A 21,334-nucleotide genomic window follows, 5' to 3' on the forward strand; every position below is an offset into this window, starting at 1 on the left:
TTACTTTATACTAGTTTTATAGAGTTTGCTTTTGGATTTACAGCACTCAATTTTTTATTCCATGATGATTTTAAGTCTAATTATGACTTACTTGACTGTTTAGTTCATTATTGGCTAATATTAGCACCAACTTAAGTTCATTAAAATCTAAAAAAAAAATGTACTGTATAAAATATAAAGAACCTAAGTGGTGGAAGATTGCTCAATACATGCATAATGTCTTAGTGAAATTGAAATAATGTTTGAATGGGAAATTAGTCCAGAATTAGCACAGCTAGAAATGTCAAAAGGTTTTTCAAAAATAGCAAGTACCTTATAGAAACTCTGGCCACATATTAAGCATAACATTTGAGGGGAACTGCAATATCTCTTAAGAGCGGGGTTTAATACAAATAATTGTTCATTTAGGAATCTGGAAAAATTATGTTTCTCGTGTATCATGCCATATAATTTTGATTAAGCAATTACTATATGTGTATAGCCATATGTAGAGATATATAATAAAATATTTAAAAATATAGTTTATTTTTCAATTTCTCTAGGGCCTCTTTTACATCATTGTTCCGCAAACTATAAATCAGAGGGTTTAACGTGGGAATCACGAGGCTGTAAAACAATGAGGCCATTTTGTCTTCATCGAGAGAGTAGGAAGAGCTTGGTCGGAAATTCATGAAGAGCAGGGTTCCCTGGAAAATGGCCACCGCAGTTAGGTGGAACGTGCAGGTGGAGAAAGCTTTGAACCTCCCCTCAGCAGAGTGGATTTTCAAGACTGAACGGATGATATAACAATAAGAGACAAGGACTCCTGAAATTGTACTCAGCTCAATGAAACCGAAAACAATAAACAACACCAGCTCATTGACCTGTATATCAGAGCAGGAAAGGAGGAAAAGTGGAGGTAAATCACAGAAGAAATGGTTAATCACATTTGACCCACAGAAACATAAGCGGAATGCTAATGTCGTGTGTATCAGAGCATCTGCCATTGCCACCAGGTAAACCCCAGCCACCAGCAGGGAGCGCACCCTGCTGGACATGCTGACTGCATAGAGCAAGGGGCTGCTGATGGCCTTGTACCGGTCATAGGCCATCACTGCCAGCAGGAGACACTCCGAATCGGCAAAGATACAGAAGACCAAGAATTGCAGAGCGCAGCCACAGAAAGAGATTGACTTGTTCTTGGCAAATAGGTCCACCAGCATCTTAGGGCCGATGGCTGTAGAATAGCAGAGGTCACAGGAGGAGAGGTGGCTGAGGAAAAAGTACATGGGTGTGTGCAGCTGGGGATCCATCCTAATGAGGGTGATCATTCCCAGATTTGCCAGAAGATTGATGAGATAAACAAGGAGAAACATTGTAAATAGGATCACTTTGTTCTCAGTGTTCTCAGTAATTCCTAAGAAAATGAACTCAGTCAAGGAGGAGCAATTCTCTCTACTCATTCTTCTTTGTTCTTGTCTAAAGTTTTAGCAAGTGATCAAGAAAATGACACCTGGATGTGTAACACTTCTGCACATCTGCAAAATATAAGATAGAGCATGATTTTTTTCTATATCTTTATATTTAGAAAATAATTCATGTCAGGTGTATGTATACTTGAAGAGGGATATCTATATATTAAGCAGTAATAAAAATTATCTGGAATTGAGCTTTGAGAAATAGTGATGTAAATTTAGATATCATTCATGAGGTATGCTCCTTATTACTTTCCTTATCTCAGTGGGTAGATATCAACAAATTCCACTCTCCTTATCTCTTCAATAAGAGACACCAGTGATAGCAAAGCCAGGTTTAAGATATGAGACTAAGCATTTTCTATGCTTGAAAATATTCACTTGAATACAAACAATGATTAGAAAAGATAATTACAAAATTTATGTTTCTCAAAAACACATGATAAATTTGAGTCTTTAACTTAGTTCCAGAAACCATGAGTATAACACTGTCTAGCAGTAATAAAAAAATTATTATGGTACAGATTTTAGTTTATGTTGTGTTTAGTATTTGGAGATACATGAAGTAAGTATTATTTACCTTTTTGCTAGAAATTTATAATTGCTTTCCCACAATGCTCATTATCTCTTTTGTAATAGTTGTAGTCAAGGGATGAATCTATTGACCAGTGGAAGAAAAAAGTTAAAAAGAAACAAAAGCAACAGAATGTACCACATACATTAGCATCACTTTAGATTTTAAATCTTTCTGGATTCAATTTATGATAGGAACATATTTCTATCTCAATTTGTAAACACTGGACCATTCAGAGATGGCTTAGTTATTTCAGCACCAAAGTATCAGATCAGTAGTTTAAAAAAAAAATTCAGTATAGCAGTTGGCGAAAGTAATTTGGAGGTAAATGGAGTCCACAAGTGAGAAAACAATAAAGAAGTGTAGGAACAACAGCATGCCATAAAAAAGAAATCTGAAGAAAAAGCCACATGCTCTTTCTGGCTCATCAACAAGGATTTGTAGGGACTTCCCAGAGGAAGGTGCACTTCCTGGGGCTGTGAGAGGCCTGGGAGAGAATTAATTAGGCCTGACCTTGAGGCTAAGTCGCCAAGTTGCCTTTCCCCTGTAAAACAGCATCATTCCTGTGGTTAGGAGAAGGCCCGGCCTGCAGGCCTGCCCAAGTGAAGGCAGTGCTGAAGGAAAGAGGGGAAAGGTTTAGCACCGGGATGGTTTTGTAAGAACAGAGGGTGATGTGGGTGACCAGCCATCCCAGTGTGTCTGGGATTAAGGTTTCCTGAGTGCAGAGCTGTCACTGAGCCTGGACCAGCAAGGCATTAGCAACCATATGTCTATTCATTGCCAGGTACCTCATGTTCTTTCCCCTGAAATCTCAGATCCTGTTATGAGCTTTCGTAAGTATATCAGCAAATGTTATGCAACTCCCCCAAGTGCAGGCATAGCTTGTTTTGTTGGGCTTCACTTCATTGTGCTTCTTGCATGTGGTATGTTTCACAGATTGAAGGACTGTGGCACTCCTTCATTGAGCAAGTCCACTGGCGCCATTTTTCCAACAGCATTTGCTCGCTTTGTGTCTTTGGGTCACATGTTGGTAATGCTCACAATATTTCAACCTTTTTCATTATTACTATGTTTGTTATGGTGATCAGTGATCTTTGATGTTACTGTTGTGATTGTTCTGGTATTTTTTTTAGCAATAAAGTGATTTTAAATAAAAAAAAATCTCCTTTAATTTAATAAAATATAAATGAAAAGAGTGGCAATAAATACTTCTAAAATACATAGAATTCTCCCTATCTTATATGTATGTATTTATGTGTGTGAATGTGTATATATATATTTAATGTATCTGAGAACAGAATATAAGTAATAGACTTTTTCCCTTAGTTCAGTTCAGTCACTCAGTCATATCTGACTCTTTGCGACCCCCAGGGCATATAGTTCATGTGGAGATGAATTTGTACATGTTTTTATTTTTACTGTGGTACCAACACTATTTTTTCAATAAAACAATATATACCTTAAATTGTTTTTTAGTACTTAAGAAATGATAAAAAGAGTGAAGGTGTTCCCATGAACCAAGAAGAAAATGAAATAAATTAAAAGTAATTATGTGTGGATATTAACAAGTTCAGACTCATTCACTTCTGAGAAGAAAATATTATTACTAGCCATTAAATGAAGATTTTAGAGAATAGGAGGCATAAAATATTCCATTTACAAAACTTTTTCTAAAAAAGTTGTGTTTTCTCCTATATTCCTTAAGTTAGGATCTAGAAACCTACCTGAGATGAGCAGGGCTTGAATAGCTGAACAACAACCAGGGTGTGTTAGTCACTCAGTCGTGTCCAGCTCTTTGTGACCCCATGTGACCCTCTCTGGCTCCTCTGTCCATGGACTTCTCCAAGCAAGAATACTGGAGTGGGTTGCTCTTCCCTTCTCCCAGGGATCTTCCCCATCCAGGGATCACACCTCGGTCTCTTGTACTGCAAGCGGGTGCTTTGCCACCTGAGCCACCAGGGAAGACCCACAGGCAGGTGGCCTTTTATTTTACCAGGTACATTAGGTCTTAAATCCCAGCGCTACTGCCCTTAGGCTTTGACGTTATATAAACACTCCATTAATTATATTTCTGTTTCTCTATATTCCCTTGAGGATTCAAAACAGCTTAGCACCAGCTGAGCCTTTGTGTTTCACTGTTGTTACCAAATCGCTCTGTGTTAGGAAGAAAACTGCAAATTTTAGGACTGCCTAACAGTTACCCTGAAACCATCTCCTCCTTCTCTCATAAAACAGGAAACCTAAGGAAACTCAAAAAAGGTCCCTCCCTCCATCACTTCTAACTTCTTTGCATTTTTCATTGTTTTTGAAACATTCTCTTTCATACCTCATTTAGGAGTATTACTACATTCCTACTGTATTTTCTTTTATATTGAAATATAATACTCATATCACATACACCATAAAATTCACCCTTTTAAAGTAGATAGGTTTTTTGTAAGTTTTATTGTGTTTTCAAGGCTTTTCAGTCATCACTACTATCTACCTCCAGGACACTTTCATCAGTTCAGTAAAAAGCCCACACCGATTAGCTCTCATTCCCTATGCCTGCTGACCCCAGCCCTGGCAACCACTAATCTATATTCTGACTCTGAGCAGTTTCTTAGTCTTGCATATAAACAGAATTATGCAATATGTGTTGTATTTTTTCTTCTCTCAAGCTTCTTTTCTTCAGTGAAATATTATCAAGGCTCATCCATGTTGTTCATGTGTCAGAATCAGAATTCTGTTTCATTGTAGGGCACAATTGCCGGGGTCCAGCCCCGGTGGATCCAGGGAATTCGAAGGGTGGACTGCGTCGGCGTGGAAAGACTTGTTTATTTATTAATGAAAGATTAGATTAAGAAACTATAGTGTAGTAAGAAGATTAAGTGGAGGAAGAGGGCTGAATAGCTTGGTTTACGCGGAAGGCCAATAAAATTCCAGACAAGGAATTTGCACCATCTACGTTGGGCCACCGGCGCCCACTTGAATATCTAAGGGTGCCTCGCCTTAAGCTCCCTTTCTCTCGGGTCTTAACAGCCGGGGCAAGTAAGTAGACCTGGCGAGCCTCCGCGCTCCAGGTGGAGATTCAGCCTGAAGTTAAAGTAAAGAACAGAGAGAGGGAAAGAGAGAGAGAAAGAAAGAGAGAGAGAGAGAGACACGGGGGGAGCCAGAGCCCCAAGAAACCAGGCCGGGAGACTAGTTAGAGAAGCTGGTCCAAGAAGCTGGCCCCCGGCCCCAGAAGCTGGCCCCCGGCCCCAGAAGCTGGCCCCATCCTTTATTGTTCAGAAGGCCTTTTATACTTTTGATAAAACACAGAGATCAATGGGTAACACAAGACCATGTAGGGTTCACAGCTCAGGCTCTTTCTATACATCATTTTGTATACAAAAGGTCTCAGGTGATTTACATTATCTTCTGGCCAAGAGGCTTGTTAACACTTTTTGGCTCTCTTCCTTAATGAATGTTAATCTTGTTTCCCCTGAAGTGTTTTTCTGTAATCTACATCTCCTTAAAGCATTAACATTAAAGTTACATCTCTATAGAACAAAGGTGCAGTGGGATATAACAAAGAAGGTACTTAACTCAAAGATCTAATGTTGCTAACACAAGGTCTACTACTTGTTTTTCTAACTATATCTACAACTAAAGGGTGTGAAAATTTGGCAGCAAATATTGACTCAACAAATGAAACCTTTAATCAGTCCTATTCTAAAGAGTTTGACTCCTCCGAAGCTCCTACATTCCTAGGATGTTTTAAGCTTCCTGTGCCTCCTGCGGTCAGGAGGCCTCAAAGAATCACATGCACAGCTGTAGGAGTCCTGCAGGCAGGCTAGAAAGCCATCAGAGGAGTATTTGGATTGAAACACTCTTTCAAATGCAGAAGACTAAAGCCCTGAATTGACTTTTTCCAGAAAATGTCAGAAGAGTGGAAAAGCAGAGCACAAAAGCCGGCAGATTTTTGTTGGGGTACATGCTTAGGAATTTCCAGAGGGGTCCCTGAAGTCTGAGCACGCCTTGCGTATGTCAGCTTCCTTCCTCATGACCTTGTTACGGGATGGATTCCTCACACTGGCTCCCGGCACACAATAATATTTCCTTTTATGGATATTGCACACTTATTGACCGATTGTTCAGTTGGATAAATGTTGGGTTGTTTCTACTCTCTGTCATGGATAATGATGCTATGTTATTCTTGTCAATGCTACCTTTCAAGGCAGCCATCATCACCAAACATTATCTTACTCCTATCTTTCAACCACATACCAAAGGATATTGCATAGATTTTATGTCTCCCTCACATTCTCTAAACTATGCACTGTTTTTCTGAGTTATGTTAATTTGTTCTTGTAAGAATCTCTGCTAAATTTAAGACCTCGTAAATTAGAGCACTGATTATTTTGTATTTTCTAAGCTGAATGGCACAAGGATTTGAAAAGGTAGTACTTTCTAAAGATTTGCCATTAAGTATTTATGACTATAAGGGTAGAAAACAATGTGCTGTGCTCAGTTGCTTGACCATGTGCATCTCATTGCAACCCCCTGGACCATAATCAGCCAGGATCCTCTGTCCATGGAATTTTCCCAGCAAGAATACTGATACTCCTCCAGTCTATCTTCCCAACCCAAGGATGGAACCTGTGTCTCCTGCATCTCCAGCACTGGCTGGCAGATTCTTTATCACTGAGCCACCTGCGAAAACAATGTAAAAAAATACTAGTATACCTGCTTTGAAAATTTTTCTACAGATATAGCTCAATTGTACAAAGCAAGGTCTTAGTGACCTGGATAACCACGATGGTGTGGACACAAACTTAAAGCCAGACATCATAGAGTGTGAAGCCAAGTGGGCCTTGGAAAGCAGTACTATGAACAAAGCTAGTGGAGGTGATGGAATTATAGCTGAGCTATTTCACATCTTAAAAAGATGCTGTTAAAGTGCTGCTTTCAATATGCCAGCAAACTTGGAAAACTCACAAGACTGGAAAAGGTCAGATTTCATTCCAATGTGAAAGAAGAGCAATGGCAAAGAATGCTCAGACTACCATGCAATTGTGCTCATTACACATGCTTGCAAGGAAATGCTCAAAATCCTTCAAGCTAGGCTTGAACAGACATGAGCTAAGAGCTTCCAGATGTACAAGCTGGCTTTAGAAAGGGCAGAGGAACCAGAGATCAAATTGCCAACATCAGTTATTCCAGAAAAAAAAAAAAAAATTACTTCTGCTTCATTGACTGTGCAAAAGCCTTTGACTGTGTGGATCACAAAGAACTGTGGAAAATTCTTAAAGAGATGCAAATACCAGACCACATTACCTGCCTCCGGATAAACCTGTATGCAGTCAAGAAACAACAGTCAGAACTGGACTTACATCAATGTTGTATATTGTCACCATGTTTATTTAGCTTGTATATGCAGAGTACATCATGCAAAATTCCAGATAGGATGAAGCCCAGTCTGGAATCAAGATTGCCTTAAGAAATATCAACAACCTCAGATATGCAGATGATACTACTCTAATGGGAGAAATGAAGAAGAACTAAAGAGTCTCTTGATGAAGATGAAAGAAGAGAGTGAAAATGATGTCTTAAAACTCAACATTCAAAAAACAAAGATTACAGCATCTGGTCCCATCACTTCATGGCAAAGAGATGGGGAAAAAGTGGAAGCAATGATAGATTTTATTTTCTTGGGTTCCAAAATCCCTATGGACATTGAAATTAAAAGATGCTTGCTCCTTGGAAGGAAAGGTATGACAAACCTAGAGAGTGTATTAAAAAGCAGAGATACCACTTTGCTGACAAAGACCCAAACAGCTAAAGCTATGGTTTTCCCAGTAGTCATGTAAGGTTGCGAGAGTAGGACCATAAAGAATGCTGAGGGCTGAAGAATGGATGCTTTCAAATTGTGGTGCTGGAGAAGACTCTTGAGAGTCCTTTAGGAGCAAAGGAGTCAATCCTGAAACATATCAACTCTGAATATTCATTGCAAAGACTGATGCTGATGCTGAAGCTCCAATATTTTGGCCATCTGCTATGAAGAGCCAACTCACTGGAAAAGACCTTGATGCTGGGAAAGATTGAGGGCAGGAGGAGAAGGGGGTTACAGTGTATGAGATTGTTGAATGGCATCAATGACTCATTGGACATGAGTTTAAGCAAACTCCGAGAGATACTGGAGGATAAGAGAGCCTGGCATGCTACAGCTCATGGGGTCACAAAGAGTCCAACATGACTTGGCAACTGAACAATAATAACAATATTGGAAAGTGAGGAAAATGTTTGAAAATCATGTATGTATATATCCGACAAAGGACTTGATTCCAAACTTTATGAAAATCTCTCATAAATAATACAAATCAAATTAGTACAATTTATACAAAGGATTGGCTAGATAATCTCACCAAGGAGATGCATAAATAGCAAGGTCATGTATAACAGTTTGCTCAGCATCTTTACTTGTTAGGGACATGACAATAACGTAAATTATGATCATGCCTAATTTTCTGTTTTATCTGAACTTTCATTTGGTATTTAACAGGAACAAAGATTATATTTTTATTTGTTTGGGTTACATTTCTATTGTTTGTTTCTTGCTTTGTGTGTGTGTGTGTAAACCTAAGAAACTCATCAAGCTAAATTTTGTATCATTAGTACATTTTTAATTTGGGATGAAAGGTTTATAGGGACAATTGTTGATTCATTTTTAATGTGTTGCCATTCTTGGTGTGATCAACCCAATACTCAGATATAGCTGAGTCCCTTCACTGTTCACCTGAAACTACCACAACATTGTTAAATGGCTGTACCCCAATACAAAACAAAAAGATTAAAAAATAAAAGAACTATGACTTATGAAAAAAATCAAATATCTAATGTATTACTGTGGAGATATTGTTGAGACAATGCTCAAACCACATGGCTAATTGCCAATAATTTTCCACTGGTTAAAATCAAGAAATTGATGCATTTATGTCACAAAAGAATTTTAGTGTCATTATTAACCTCTCTGGCACATATTTGCTGTATGTAGAATTGTCCTTGATTACCTAATTCTATTTCTATCCAAATTAATTTTCCCTCAGGTACTTCCTGATCTTCTGGGATTCAAAAATCCCTTGAGTTGCATTTTATTCCCCCAGAACCTGACTTTAGCTTTGTAACAGCCACCCAAAACCATGTAGACTATTGTGGCTAATCTGGTCCCACCTAGCCACTTAAAACTGAGTTTGGATAGCTACATTACAATTGTAAGTTGGATAAACTAAAGTATTTCCCAAAGGGATCTATGTCTCATTACAAATGGAGACCTGAAATAATTAGAAAACATGTCTTAAGGAGAAAATATATTCCTCTGGTACAAACGAGTGAGAGAAAAGCAATCTATACTTAGGGTTTCTCTAGTGCCCCTGGTGACAGTGCAATTGTGTGTAGGTAGATGTCTACCCAGAAGGTCACTTTTTCAGGACACAGTTGTATGTTCCTCACACTTGGAGTATTGAGATGCAGAGTTCACTGCATGATCGGGCACCAAAGTTCATTATGTCCCACTGCTGGTGGGAGTAAGACTAGGAGAACCTGTGAATGGATGCAGACTGTGCTGTTCCCCAAACAGAGCAATGCTCTAGTAGCATAAAGATTAATTATGCTCTGAGATAATCTACAAAACAATGCACCGCATCATTTTCACAAATATATCAACACTTATTTGCACAGGAAATTGTTAGATAAAAAGTTAACAACCTGCAGTGAGCATACTTTGTTTATGGAAATTTCTTTTTAGAGTATGATACACATAAAGAAAACATTCTTCTATAAAAGTATACTACAAGAAAATTTTCAATAATGAAAAGATGCTAATCCCAGAACACCAAAGATAAAACGTGCCTAGTGTCTCAGAAACTGTCATCCCACATCTGTCACAAATTGATGTCCAATACAGTGCTTTGTGTTTCCCTGATGGCTCAGTGGTAAAGAATCTGCCTGCAATGAGGAGACACGGGTTCTATCCCTGGGTCAGGAAGATCACCTGAGAAGAGGAAATGGCAACAAACTCCAGTATTCTTGTCTAAGAAATCCCATGAATAGAGGAGCCTTGTGGATCTATGGGGTTGCAAAAGAGTCAGACAAGACTTAGCAACTAAACTACCACCACCACCACCACAATAATTTAGTTTTAATATTTTGAGTTATATATCAGTATAATCATAGTTTTTATATTTTCATTTCTGACTTCTTCCACTCAATATTTTTTTATGAAATTTCTCTACACTTTTGTGTCTCAAGGCAGTTCATTCATCCTCATTGTTGTGTAGTCTTCCAAGGTATAAACTTACCATATAGCAATTTCTTTAATCAAGAGCAGGTAGGTGTCAGTATACTTGACCTATAAGTTTTCATTGGAACTGAACATACCATTTGTTTATATGCTATTCATGGTTGCTTTCATGATTCAGAGAAAACCTGAGGGTTGTGACGAAGTTTATGAACTGTGACCTCTAAAATGTACATTATGAACACTACTGAAAAGTTTGTTAGATCTTTAATGTGTTGAAGAAAATTGAGTTTAAGAAGAAAAGCTGAAGAAAATTTTAGTTCTATATTATTATACATAAAGCAGTGAAGAATAATTTGTGTACATCTTTTGGTTGACATAGTCACTCATTTATTTTGGGTAACATTCAAAGAATTGCATTTTTTGAGTTGTATGACATGTACATGTCCAGCTGTATTAACCCCCCCTTAGAGTTTTACAAGACTTCCCTGGTGGCTCAGATGGTAAAGCGTCTGTCTACAATGTGAGAGACCTGGGTTTGATCCCTGGGTTGGGAAGATTCCCTGGAGAAGGAAATGGCAACCCACTGCAGTACTCTTGTCTTGAAAATCCCATGGATGGAGGAGCTTGGTGCATTGCAGGCTACTACCCATGGGGTCGCAAAGAGTTGGGCATGACTGAGCGACTTCAATTTTACAAAGTGTAGCAACAATTTTTATTCTACTGTTAATGTGTCAAAGTCATGGTTGTTCCACATCCTCACCAAGAGTTTCTAATTCAAATATTTGCATCTTGCAATCTTTTAGGTTGATTAATTTGATCAATTTGATCAAACCAGTCAATCCTAAGGAAATCAACCCTGGATATTTATTGGAAGGACTGGTGCTGAAAACAGAGCTCCAATACTTTGACCACCTGATGTGAAGGGCTGACTCATTGGAAAAGACCCTGATGGTGGGAAAGGTTGAGGGCAGGAGGAGAAGAGGGTGACAGAGAATGAGATGGTTGGATGGCATCACTGTCTCAGTGGACATGAGCTTGAGCAAACTCTGGGAGATCATGAAAGACAGGGAAACCTGGTGCTACAGTTCATGGGGTCACAGATAATTGGACGATTTAGTGACTAAACAATGAAGAAAATCTTTAGATGGATCATAATACTGTGTTTATTTACTGTTTTAATTTGTTTTACTTACTGGAGTGCCGGGGTCCAGCCCAGGTAGATCCAGGGAATTCGAAGCGGGGACGGCGTTGGCGTGGAAAGACTTATTTGTTTATTGATATAAGATTAGATTAAGAAACAATAGTGCAGTAGCAAAATTAAGTGGAGAAAGAGGGCTGAATAACTTGGATTACGTGGAAGACCAATAAAATTCCAGACAAGGAATTTGCACCATCTACGTTGTGCCACTGGCGCTCGCTTGAATATCTAAGGGTGCCTCACCTTAGGCTCCCTTTCGCGCGGGTCTTAACAGCCAGGGCAAGTAAGTAGACTTGGTGAGCCTCTGCGCCCCAGATAGGAATTCAGCCTGAAATTGAAGTAAAGAGGAGAGGGAGGGAAAGGGAGAAAAGGAGAGAGAGAGAGACACGGGGGAAACCAGTCCAGCGACTGGCTTCGTCCTCTATCATTCAGAAGGCCTTTTATACTTTTGATAAAACATGGAGATCAATGGGTAACAGAAAGTTATGCAGCGTTAGCAGTCCAGACTCTTATCAAAACCAGGCTTTTCTCTCTGCATACCTAGTTGTATATACAAGTCTAAGGTAATTTACATCATCTTCCAGCCAAAAGGGCCAATTAACTTTTTACAGCCTTTTTTCTGATAAGGGTTTGTCAACCAGAAGACTTATTTGTGTTGATCTTCCCAAAGTCTGGTGCCATTCTCAGAAAGCACTAAATAAAGTTACATTCTTACATAGCAAGGACACAAGAGGAGTGCAGTGATATATAACAAAGAGAAAAGTAATTAATTCAAAAGTCTAGTGTTGCTAACATCAAAACTACTATATATCTTTTTCCATATCCCGTTTACATTGATTAACATCCTCCCAGGTGCCTAAAAGATAAAGAATATGGAGGCCTGGCGGCAATCATTGAGTCAACAGTGAAGACCTGTCACCAATATGATTTTTAACTCTTTAGAAAAGGCTCTGTATCTTTAAAATGCTTTTAAGCTTTGTGCCTCTGGCGGTTGGGGGCTGCAAGCAATTCACAAGCTGTAAGAGGTCAGGGACACTATTAGGCAAGCTAGAGAGCAATCAGAGGAGGTTTAACTGAAACATCCCTTTCAAATGCAGAAGACTAAAGCCCTGAATTGACTTTTGTCCAGAGAATATCAGAAGAGTGGAAAAGCAGAGTACAAAGGCCGGCAGATTTTTGGTTTTGGGGGTACATGCTCAGGAAATGCCAGGGGGAACTCCTGAAGTCTGATCACGACCTTGCGTATGTCAGCTTCCTCCCTCATGACCTTGTCACGGGTGGGATTCCTCACACTGGCTTCCGGCACTGGAGGGCTACTAAATTTGGATATCCACTTCTGTGAGGAGTCTATATGATTCTGAATTTGAATAACAAGCCACACCAAGGAGCCATGATTAAAAGCTTATGGCTTCCTGAAACTCATTCTATCCCCAAAGCTTCATGTCATCATTATTGCAGGTTAATACAGCCTAGATTAATAGTATAATTTTTTCCCTTGAAATTAAATGACTTTTTAAAAACATTTTCCAAATTTCTAGTACTTTTCAATAGTAGGCATGGATTGAAACACCAGCAGAGTCATAATTTATAGACAAAGAGTGTATCAGCTGGAGAGAACATTACAGGTAATCTAGTTGAAGTCTTGTTTTACACAGGGGGCTCAGAGGCATTGAAGAGAAGTTTTGCTTTAGAGTTGCACTGCTACCTGAATCATAGCACATTTCTAGAGAGAGATATCTAGGGACATTAAATGTTGCTGCCTCTGTATTTAACACAGAACTTTGTGCTTATTAAATTGCTGAACACTCATACTGCTCTATTTTCACAAATATAGTTATACAGCCAGTGACCCACATGTATCTCTCTATTTTCTGCATTGGACATATGCTCAAATCTATCATTGTTGCATCATATTTGTACTTAACTGTTTCAGTGACAGATGCTTCCTTGATGGCTCAACACTTACAGAATCTACCTGCGATTCAGGAGACATAGGAGTTGTGGGTTTGATCCCTGGGTCTGGAAGATGTCCTGGAGAAGGAAATGGCAACTCACTGCAGTATTCTTGCCTGAGAATTCCATGGACAGAGGAGCCTGGCAGGTTCCATGGGGCTGCAAAGAGTCAGACATGACTGAGCAACTAAGCACACACACACATTTCAGTTGCAAAGATGAAGGGGTCAAACTACAGGAACTTGACTATAGTATTAGTCTACCAATGGGGTTCCCAGGTGCACAGAGGTAAAGAATATGCCTGTCAAGGCAGGAGACACAAGAGACACAGGTTCAACTCCTAGGCAGGGAAGATCCCCTGGAGGAGGAAATGGTAACCCACTCCAGTAGTCTTAGCAGGAAAGTTCTGTGAACAGATCGGCCTGGCAGGGTACAGTTCATGGTGCCACAAGAGTTGGACACAACTGAGGGACTGAGTACACAAACACAAATTAGCCTACTACACACTGTCATTGATAACACTGCAGTTGTACGGTGACACTTTTTATTAGTCATTGGTGGATATATGAGATGGAAGTGATGTAAGAAGGGGAGTGAAGCGATGAGATTGAAGCAGATGGGCTAGAAAACATCAGTGTCTTTAGTGTAGATTTCTTATTTTGTAAAATCTCAAGATAGAAGAGTTATTATACATTCTTATACTTTTTTTAATTTTAGATTTTGATTCCTAAAATAATTTTCCCATAATTGGTTATTCAACCATGCAAGGAGAAGGCAATGGCAACCCACTCCAGTACTCTTGCTTGGAGAATCCCAGGGATGGAGGGGCCTGGTGGGCTGCCATCTATGGGGTCGCACAGAGTCCGACACAACTGAAGCGACTTAGCAGCAGCAGCAGCAGCAGCAACCATGCAAATTCTGGGAGAGGCAGAATCAGTCAGGCAGTTCCATTTTTGGCCTTCCATTTAATGGGCTTGTCTTTTTTTTCTTTTCTTTTTTATATACCACACAAGTAGATCTAATAAAATGAGCCAATTTTAGGTGAAATTAGTCTTTAGATACTATAATAAATTTCCATTATATTGATGAAAGTTCGTTATTCATGGCAATCTATTGACAGTCTATTCTGCTTGGAATTTAATATATTTCAAAGTTTCTCTGCCATATTTCTGCTCATAAGCAGCAATTCCAAAAGAGTTAGCATGAATTGATAAAATACGTTAGAGATAGACTTTTGAAGCTTTTCCCTAAAACAATAATTTTCTGGAGGTTTTTAATCTACCATGAGATCTTTGCCTAAAATGCCATAATCTCTAACAAAGGCCTCCCTGAGTAGCAGAGGCATTTCTTAGACTTTACTTATATCTAGAATATTTTCACACAGGAAATTGTATAGGGCAGTGTGAACACCTAAAACCTCAGTGGCTTTTAGCTTTATCATTTTAATAGGTAATTAAGAATGTCTTTCAGTCTTGCAAGGTTTTTCAAATACATGACCACATCCACACTTTCTCAACAAATAGATTTAGCTTTAGCCTTCAAGAAACAAAAACAAAAACAGATGAAATAGTCAAATATCAAGAGCCTATAGCTCTTTGTACCTGTATGTGTGTGTGCTCAGTCATGTCCTACGCTTTATGACCCCATGAACTGTAGTCTGCCAGAATCCTCTCTCCACGGAATTTTCCAGGTAAGAATACTTTAGTAGGTTGCCGTTTCCTCCTCCAGGGGATCTCCCGACCCAGGGATTGAACTTGCATCTCTTGCATTGGCAGGTAGATTCTTGGCCATTGTACCACCTAGTATAATTAATATGCACGTCTTCATCGTGCCATTATTTTAGTATCCACATGGTGTGACGGACCTTCCCCTAAATCTGTTGTGTATACAATGCATATACTGCAATATATGTATATGTTTCTACTATTCCTCTGGTCATTTTTTATTAGGTGTTTGTTTATTTCCCTTTTGTGACCCAGACAACATGGAGTGTTTTGGATAACAGTGTGGCATGCTCAGTCCTTCAACAAAGAATGCTCACACGTAGGATGAAATAAAATAACAAATAGATGACTGTTCATCACAAAAAGAGACGTTAAAACAGGCATGAGAAGAGGAAACAAGGGAAGGAAATTATCATGGAGAAAGTGATGAAATTGATAGTTGATAAATATTTTCAAAAAACCAAACACTAAGTTGATGGCATCCAGCCCCATTACTGCCTGGCGAACAGAAGGGGAAAATATGGACGCGGTGACAGATTTCCTCTTCTTGGGCAAATCACTGTGGAGGGCGGCTGCAGCCGTGATAGCAGAAGGCAATTGCTTCTTGGCAGGAAAGCACTGACAAGCCCAGACAGTGTGTTGAAAAGCAGAGACATTACTCTGCCGACAAAGGTCCGTATGGTCAAGGATATGGTCTTCCCAGTGGTCACATATGGTTGTGGGAGCTGGACCATAAAGAAAGCAGAGTGACAAAGAATTTAAGCCCTGGAACTGTGGTGCTGGAGAAGACTCCTGAAGGTCCCTTGGACAGCAAGGAGACCAAACCTGTCAATCTTAAGTGAGATCAACCCTGACTATTCACTAGAAGGACTGATGCTGAAGCTGAAGCTCCAATATTTTGATCATCTGATGCAAACAGATCACTCATTGGAAAAATCCCTGATGCTGGGAAAGATTGCGAGCAGAAGGAAAAGAGGGCATCAGAGGATGAGATGGCTGGATGGCATCACCGATGCAATGAATGTGAACTCGTGCAAACTCTGGGAGATGGCCAGGGACAGGGAGGCCCGGTGTGCTACAGACCACAGGGTTGCAAAGAGTCGGACATGACTGAGCGACTGGACAACAACAAAGACAGCATGGTGATGCACGAAACTAATGTCCTGTCCATTGGTCTTTATATCAATACTAGTGTCCTGTCCATCAGTCCTTATAATGAAACTACTGTCCTGTCCATCTGTCTTTATACTGATACTACTGTCCTATCCATCGGTCTTGATATTACTGTCCTGTCCATCTGTCTTTATACTGATACTACTGTCCTGTCCATTGGTCTTGATACTACTGTCCTGTCCATTGGTCCTTATAACGATACTACTCTTCTGTCTATTGGTCCTTATAGCCTTCTTTCCTTCCTTTTATCCAAGCTTTATTGAGTTAAAATTCACAAATAGCACGTATAAGGTATTCAAAATGAAGATCTGATATATGCATTTGTTGTGAAATGGTCACCACCGTATGGTTAGTAAACAGTTTGTTAATTCATAGAGTTAACATTTAGAGTATGTGTATGATAAGGACCATTAAGATCTACTCTCCTGGGAAATTTCAAGTTTATAACATAGAATGATTACCTAGAGTCATCATATACATTAGATCCCCAGAACTTATTCACTAAATAATAGTAAGTTTGGCCATTATTACTCATTTCGCCCACCTTTGAGACTCTGGAAAAAAACACCAGTCTATGCTCTAGTTCTATAAGTTTGAACTTTTAAGATTCAACATATATGTGAAGCTATACAGTATTTATCTTTATCTGTTTGCCTATTTTAGTCAGCATAATGCATTTATGGTTCTTCCATATGTGGTAAACAAAGCTTCTTGAATTCTAAAAGACAGTCTTGTCCCTCTCAAGACCCATCTAATTGTCAGATCCTCTGCCCACTATCATTTTATCTCCCAAGTAGAATAATTATTAGAGCTAAGCCTGAATATATCTATCAAAAGATACACTAGTTTTAGATTTTATTTTGGATTTTAAATCCTCATTTTTTATTTCATAGATTTTGAGATTTCTTAAAAGTTATATACTATTTAATCAATTAATGCTTCTTATTAGCATTAGCTTATATTCATTTGTATAGAAAGTACAGTGTATACCATAGAACATAAAGAGACTCAAAGATTTCTCAGGAAATACAATAATTCTTAAGGTAGCCAAAATATTATTCAAATGAAAGAATAAAGCAGAAATACTTGACAAAATTAGAAAATTCTGGAAAGTTTTCAACAAAGGGAAAGCATCATATGCAAACTCTTGATACATGAATCGAAGTAAGCAATATTTCAGAACTAAAATATTTTCTAAAACTTAGACTTTATAACAACAAATTCTCATTTGAACTGTTTAAGACAACTGTTTCTCTTGCATTGCTCAGTATAAGTTTATATTAAAAAAACACAACAATGTGTGTGTACTTGTGACTATGAGAGTGTGTGAAATAAAAACCTTTAAAGTCACATTTAGAGTTTCAGTTTTTCCAGGGCCTGTTTCACATCCTTGTTCCTTAGGCTGTAAATCAGAGGGTTTAACATGGGAATCACGAGGGTGTAAAACAACGAGGACCTTTTGTCTTCATCTAGAGAGTAGGATGAGCTTGGCCTGAAATACATGAAGAGCAGGGTTCCCTGGAAAATTGCCACGGCAGTTAGGTGGGAGGTGCAGGTGGAGAAAGCTTTGAACCTCCCTTCGGCAGAGTGGATCTTCAAGACTGCTAGGATGATATAACAATAAGAGACAAAGGCTCCTGAAACGGAGGTCAGTTCAACACAGCCAAAAAAAATGAATAATGCCAATTCATTGACCCGTGTATCAGAGCATGAAAGGGAGAGAAGTGGAGGTAAGTCACAAAAAAAGTGGTTAATCACATTTGACCCACAGAAGCATAAGCGGAATGCTAATGTCGTGCGTATCAAAGTATCTGTCATTCCCAACAGGTAAACCCCCGCCATGAGCAGGGAGCACACCCTGCTGGACATGCTGACCGCATAGAGCAAGGGGCTGCTGACGGCCTTATACCGGTCATAGGCCATCACTGCCAGCAAGAGACACTCACAGTCTATAAAGTTAGAGAAGATCAAAAATTGCAGAGCGCAGCCATAGAAGGAGATTGATCTCTTTTTGGCTAAAAGGTCCACCAGCATCTTGGGGCCAATAGCTGTGGAATAGCAGAGGTCACAGAAGGAGAGGTGGCTGAGGAAAAAGTACATGGGTGTGTGCAGCTGGGGATCCATCCTAATGAGGGTGATCATTCCCAGATTTGCCAGAAGGTTAATGAGATAGACAATAACAAACATGGTAAATAAGATCATCTTGACTCCAGGCTTCTCCGTGATTCCCCACAATATGAACTCAGTGAAGGAGGAGCAGTTTCCTCTTTGCATTCTTCTGTCTTCTGGTCTAAAGTCTTGAGGAATGATCAAGAAAATGATACACGTAAGGGTACCACTTCGGGGTGTTCACAAATATCTGCAGGGGAGAACACAATTTATTTCTGCAATGGTCTTTTTTGTTTTTTTTTCTTTAACATTCTCAGCCTGATGTGTCTAAGATCAGTGTTTTCTGCACACTATTTTGAAGATGTGATGAGATATCAGTTCACCCAAATATCCCTCTTGATACAAGGAAGGTGGTGCTCAGAGGAACTGAAGAGTTCATGGCAGCAACCAGTCGACCCCTAAAGGAAATTGGAAGGACCCGCTGATGCTGCAGCTGAAGCTCCAATACTTTGGCCACCTGTTGCAAAGAACCAACTCATTAGAAAAATCCTAATGCTGGGAAAGATTGAAGGCAGAAGAAGAGGCAGCAGAAGATGAGATGGTTAGATAGCATCACCAGCTCTATTGACATAGATTTGAACAAACTCCAAGAGACAGTGAGGGACAAGGAAGCCTAGAGTGCTGCAGTCCATGGGGTCACAGAGAGTCAGACATGACTTAGTGACTGGACAACAACGTAGGCAGTGACATACTTCAGCAATTACATCTAGATTTGCACAGGTTTCTCAACTGCCCATCTCAGATACTTTTATTATTATCAGGCTGATAGCAATACCTCTTTAAAGAGTGCCCACTGATCCAGTCATTTTCTGAGTGTGTGCCTCCATGCATGCTCTGTCGCTCAGCTCTGTTTGACTCGTTGCGTTCTCATAGACTGCAGCCCTCCAGGCTCCCTATCCATGGGATTTTCCAGGCACGATTCTTATCCCGTGGAGAAGGAAGCCTGGTGGGTTGCAGTTCATGAGGTCGCAACGAGTGAGACAGAACGTAGCAACAGAGCATACACTCAGAAAATGACTAAGTCAGTGGGCATTCTTTAAAGAGGTATTGCCATCTACTTGATAATAATAAAAAAGACCCGAGATAGATAGTTTTGAAACTTCTGTCTATTTCTAGGTGTTGTTCCTAACTAAACTACCGCCATAAGCTCTTTAATTTCTCTGAGCACTGTATTCTTTGTATCGAGAAGGATATTTAGATGAATTGACATCTCGTTACATCGCCAAAGCAATGTGAAAAAAACACCGATGCTGGAGACAGCAGGCTGATAGTATATGAATAACCATTTACTATGCTGAAAAAATTCCTTGGATACAAAATTTTATTTTCATTATCATGTTGCACATAAAACATAATTAAAAATATTTATTGCTAGTTTTACAATCTATTAGTACAGCATGCACTGATAGCAATGAAAATAACTGTTATTGATCCTAGTCTTTAGTATTTAGTGAGACAAGAAATAAGTAACACTGAAATTTTTCTCTAAATATTCATCACTGCTTTGCCACATGACTTATTACCTACTTACAGAGTTTCTGCTGCCAAAGGAGGAGGCTCTTGAACAAAGAAAAATGCTAAAATGAAGTGAAGACCACAGAATCTAACACCTACTGTTGCATCTCTTTGGATTTTAACGGACTTTTATATTATAAAAATGGAAATAGGTTTAGGGACGATAAATGCTTCTGCAATATGTAGGTTTCTCTGTCTAGGATGAATGCATTATGTGTCTGTCATATGTTTGCACGCAGATTGCATATCTCTGATGTAGATAAGAACAGTGAGTGGGTAAGGAATTTTTTCTTTTGATCTTAGCAGCTATGGGGCTTCACATGAAGATGAATATGCATATTTTAATTTTTACATTCACTCATACATTATATTTCAAATAAAAGAGAACAAACTTACCAAGCCCCCTTTAAATTCACCTATATGGTACTCCGATTATAAAAGGAGTAATATCTTTCCTATAAACCAGAATCAAAATAAATTAATTTAATAGTTATATTATAGATATTAACAACCACAGAATCTGCCAATTCTGAGAAGAAAATATTGTTCCTGAACATTAAGCTACAGAATGTATTCAACTGAGTAAACAGGTATAAAATGTTGTATTTATAAATTGATTTTCCCCCAAATGGGAATGTTTTTGTCCTATGTTCTTTAAATCAGGACCTCAAAACCTACCTGAGATGAGCTGGTATTAGGTAGCTGAACAGTAAGCAGATAGCATTTTATTTTACCAGGTACATTGGGATGTAAATCCCTGGGCCACTGCCTTTGGGTGTTGGTGTTGTACAAACATGCCATTAATTATGTTTCTGCTTCTGCGTTTTGGCTCATGAATCAGGGACAATTTTAGCACAGGATGACCTTGTACACATCAGTTATTTAGTGACCTTGTCACTAAATTTATCTAGCACAAGGGGGGCTTCCCTCGTAGATCCGTCGGTAAAGGATATGCCTGCAATGCAGGAGACCCGGGTTTGATTCCTGGGTCAGGAAGATCCCTGGAGAAGGAAATGGCAACCCACCCCAGTACTCTTGCCTGGAAAGTCCATGGGGTCCCAAGGGTTGTACAAAACTTAGTGACTAAACCACCACCAAGGATGAAGCAGTGCGAGTGAATACAGAGAGAAATGTCTCCATAATATATGATGAAAATACTTAAAATGTTGAAAAAACCATGCATTTGTATATATAACAATTTGTATCCAAAATATATGAACTTTCATCAATAGTTAAAAAAAAAAAGTGAGCAAAAAAAAAAATACTTTCAACAAGATGATAAATCAGCAAGATGGTAATGCTTAAGAATTTCAT

At 39.1% G+C, this 21,334-nt stretch overlaps 2 protein-coding genes across 2 annotated transcripts; both read right to left on the reverse strand.

Annotated features, from left to right (window-relative positions):
- Nucleotides 1-509: 509 nt before the first annotated feature.
- Nucleotides 510-1,442, reverse strand: LOC138420572 (olfactory receptor 5W2-like). Its single transcript, XM_069553863.1, has one exon. It carries the CDS (start codon nucleotides 1,440-1,442, stop codon nucleotides 510-512), a length of 933 nt encoding a protein of 310 aa, XP_069409964.1.
- A 16,247-nt stretch (nucleotides 1,443-17,689) lies between these two features.
- Nucleotides 17,690-21,334, reverse strand: LOC138420559 (olfactory receptor 5W2-like). The gene is made up of 2 exons (XM_069553851.1): nucleotides 21,322-21,334; nucleotides 17,690-18,621 (listed from the first exon to the last, which is right to left on the reverse strand). Exons 1-2 carry the CDS (start codon nucleotides 21,332-21,334, stop codon nucleotides 17,690-17,692), a joined length of 945 nt encoding a protein of 314 aa, XP_069409952.1.

This window comes from Ovis canadensis, chromosome 15, assembly GCF_042477335.2.
Source record: "Ovis canadensis isolate MfBH-ARS-UI-01 breed Bighorn chromosome 15, ARS-UI_OviCan_v2, whole genome shotgun sequence".
Lineage (NCBI taxonomy): Eukaryota > Metazoa > Chordata > Mammalia > Artiodactyla > Bovidae > Ovis > Ovis canadensis.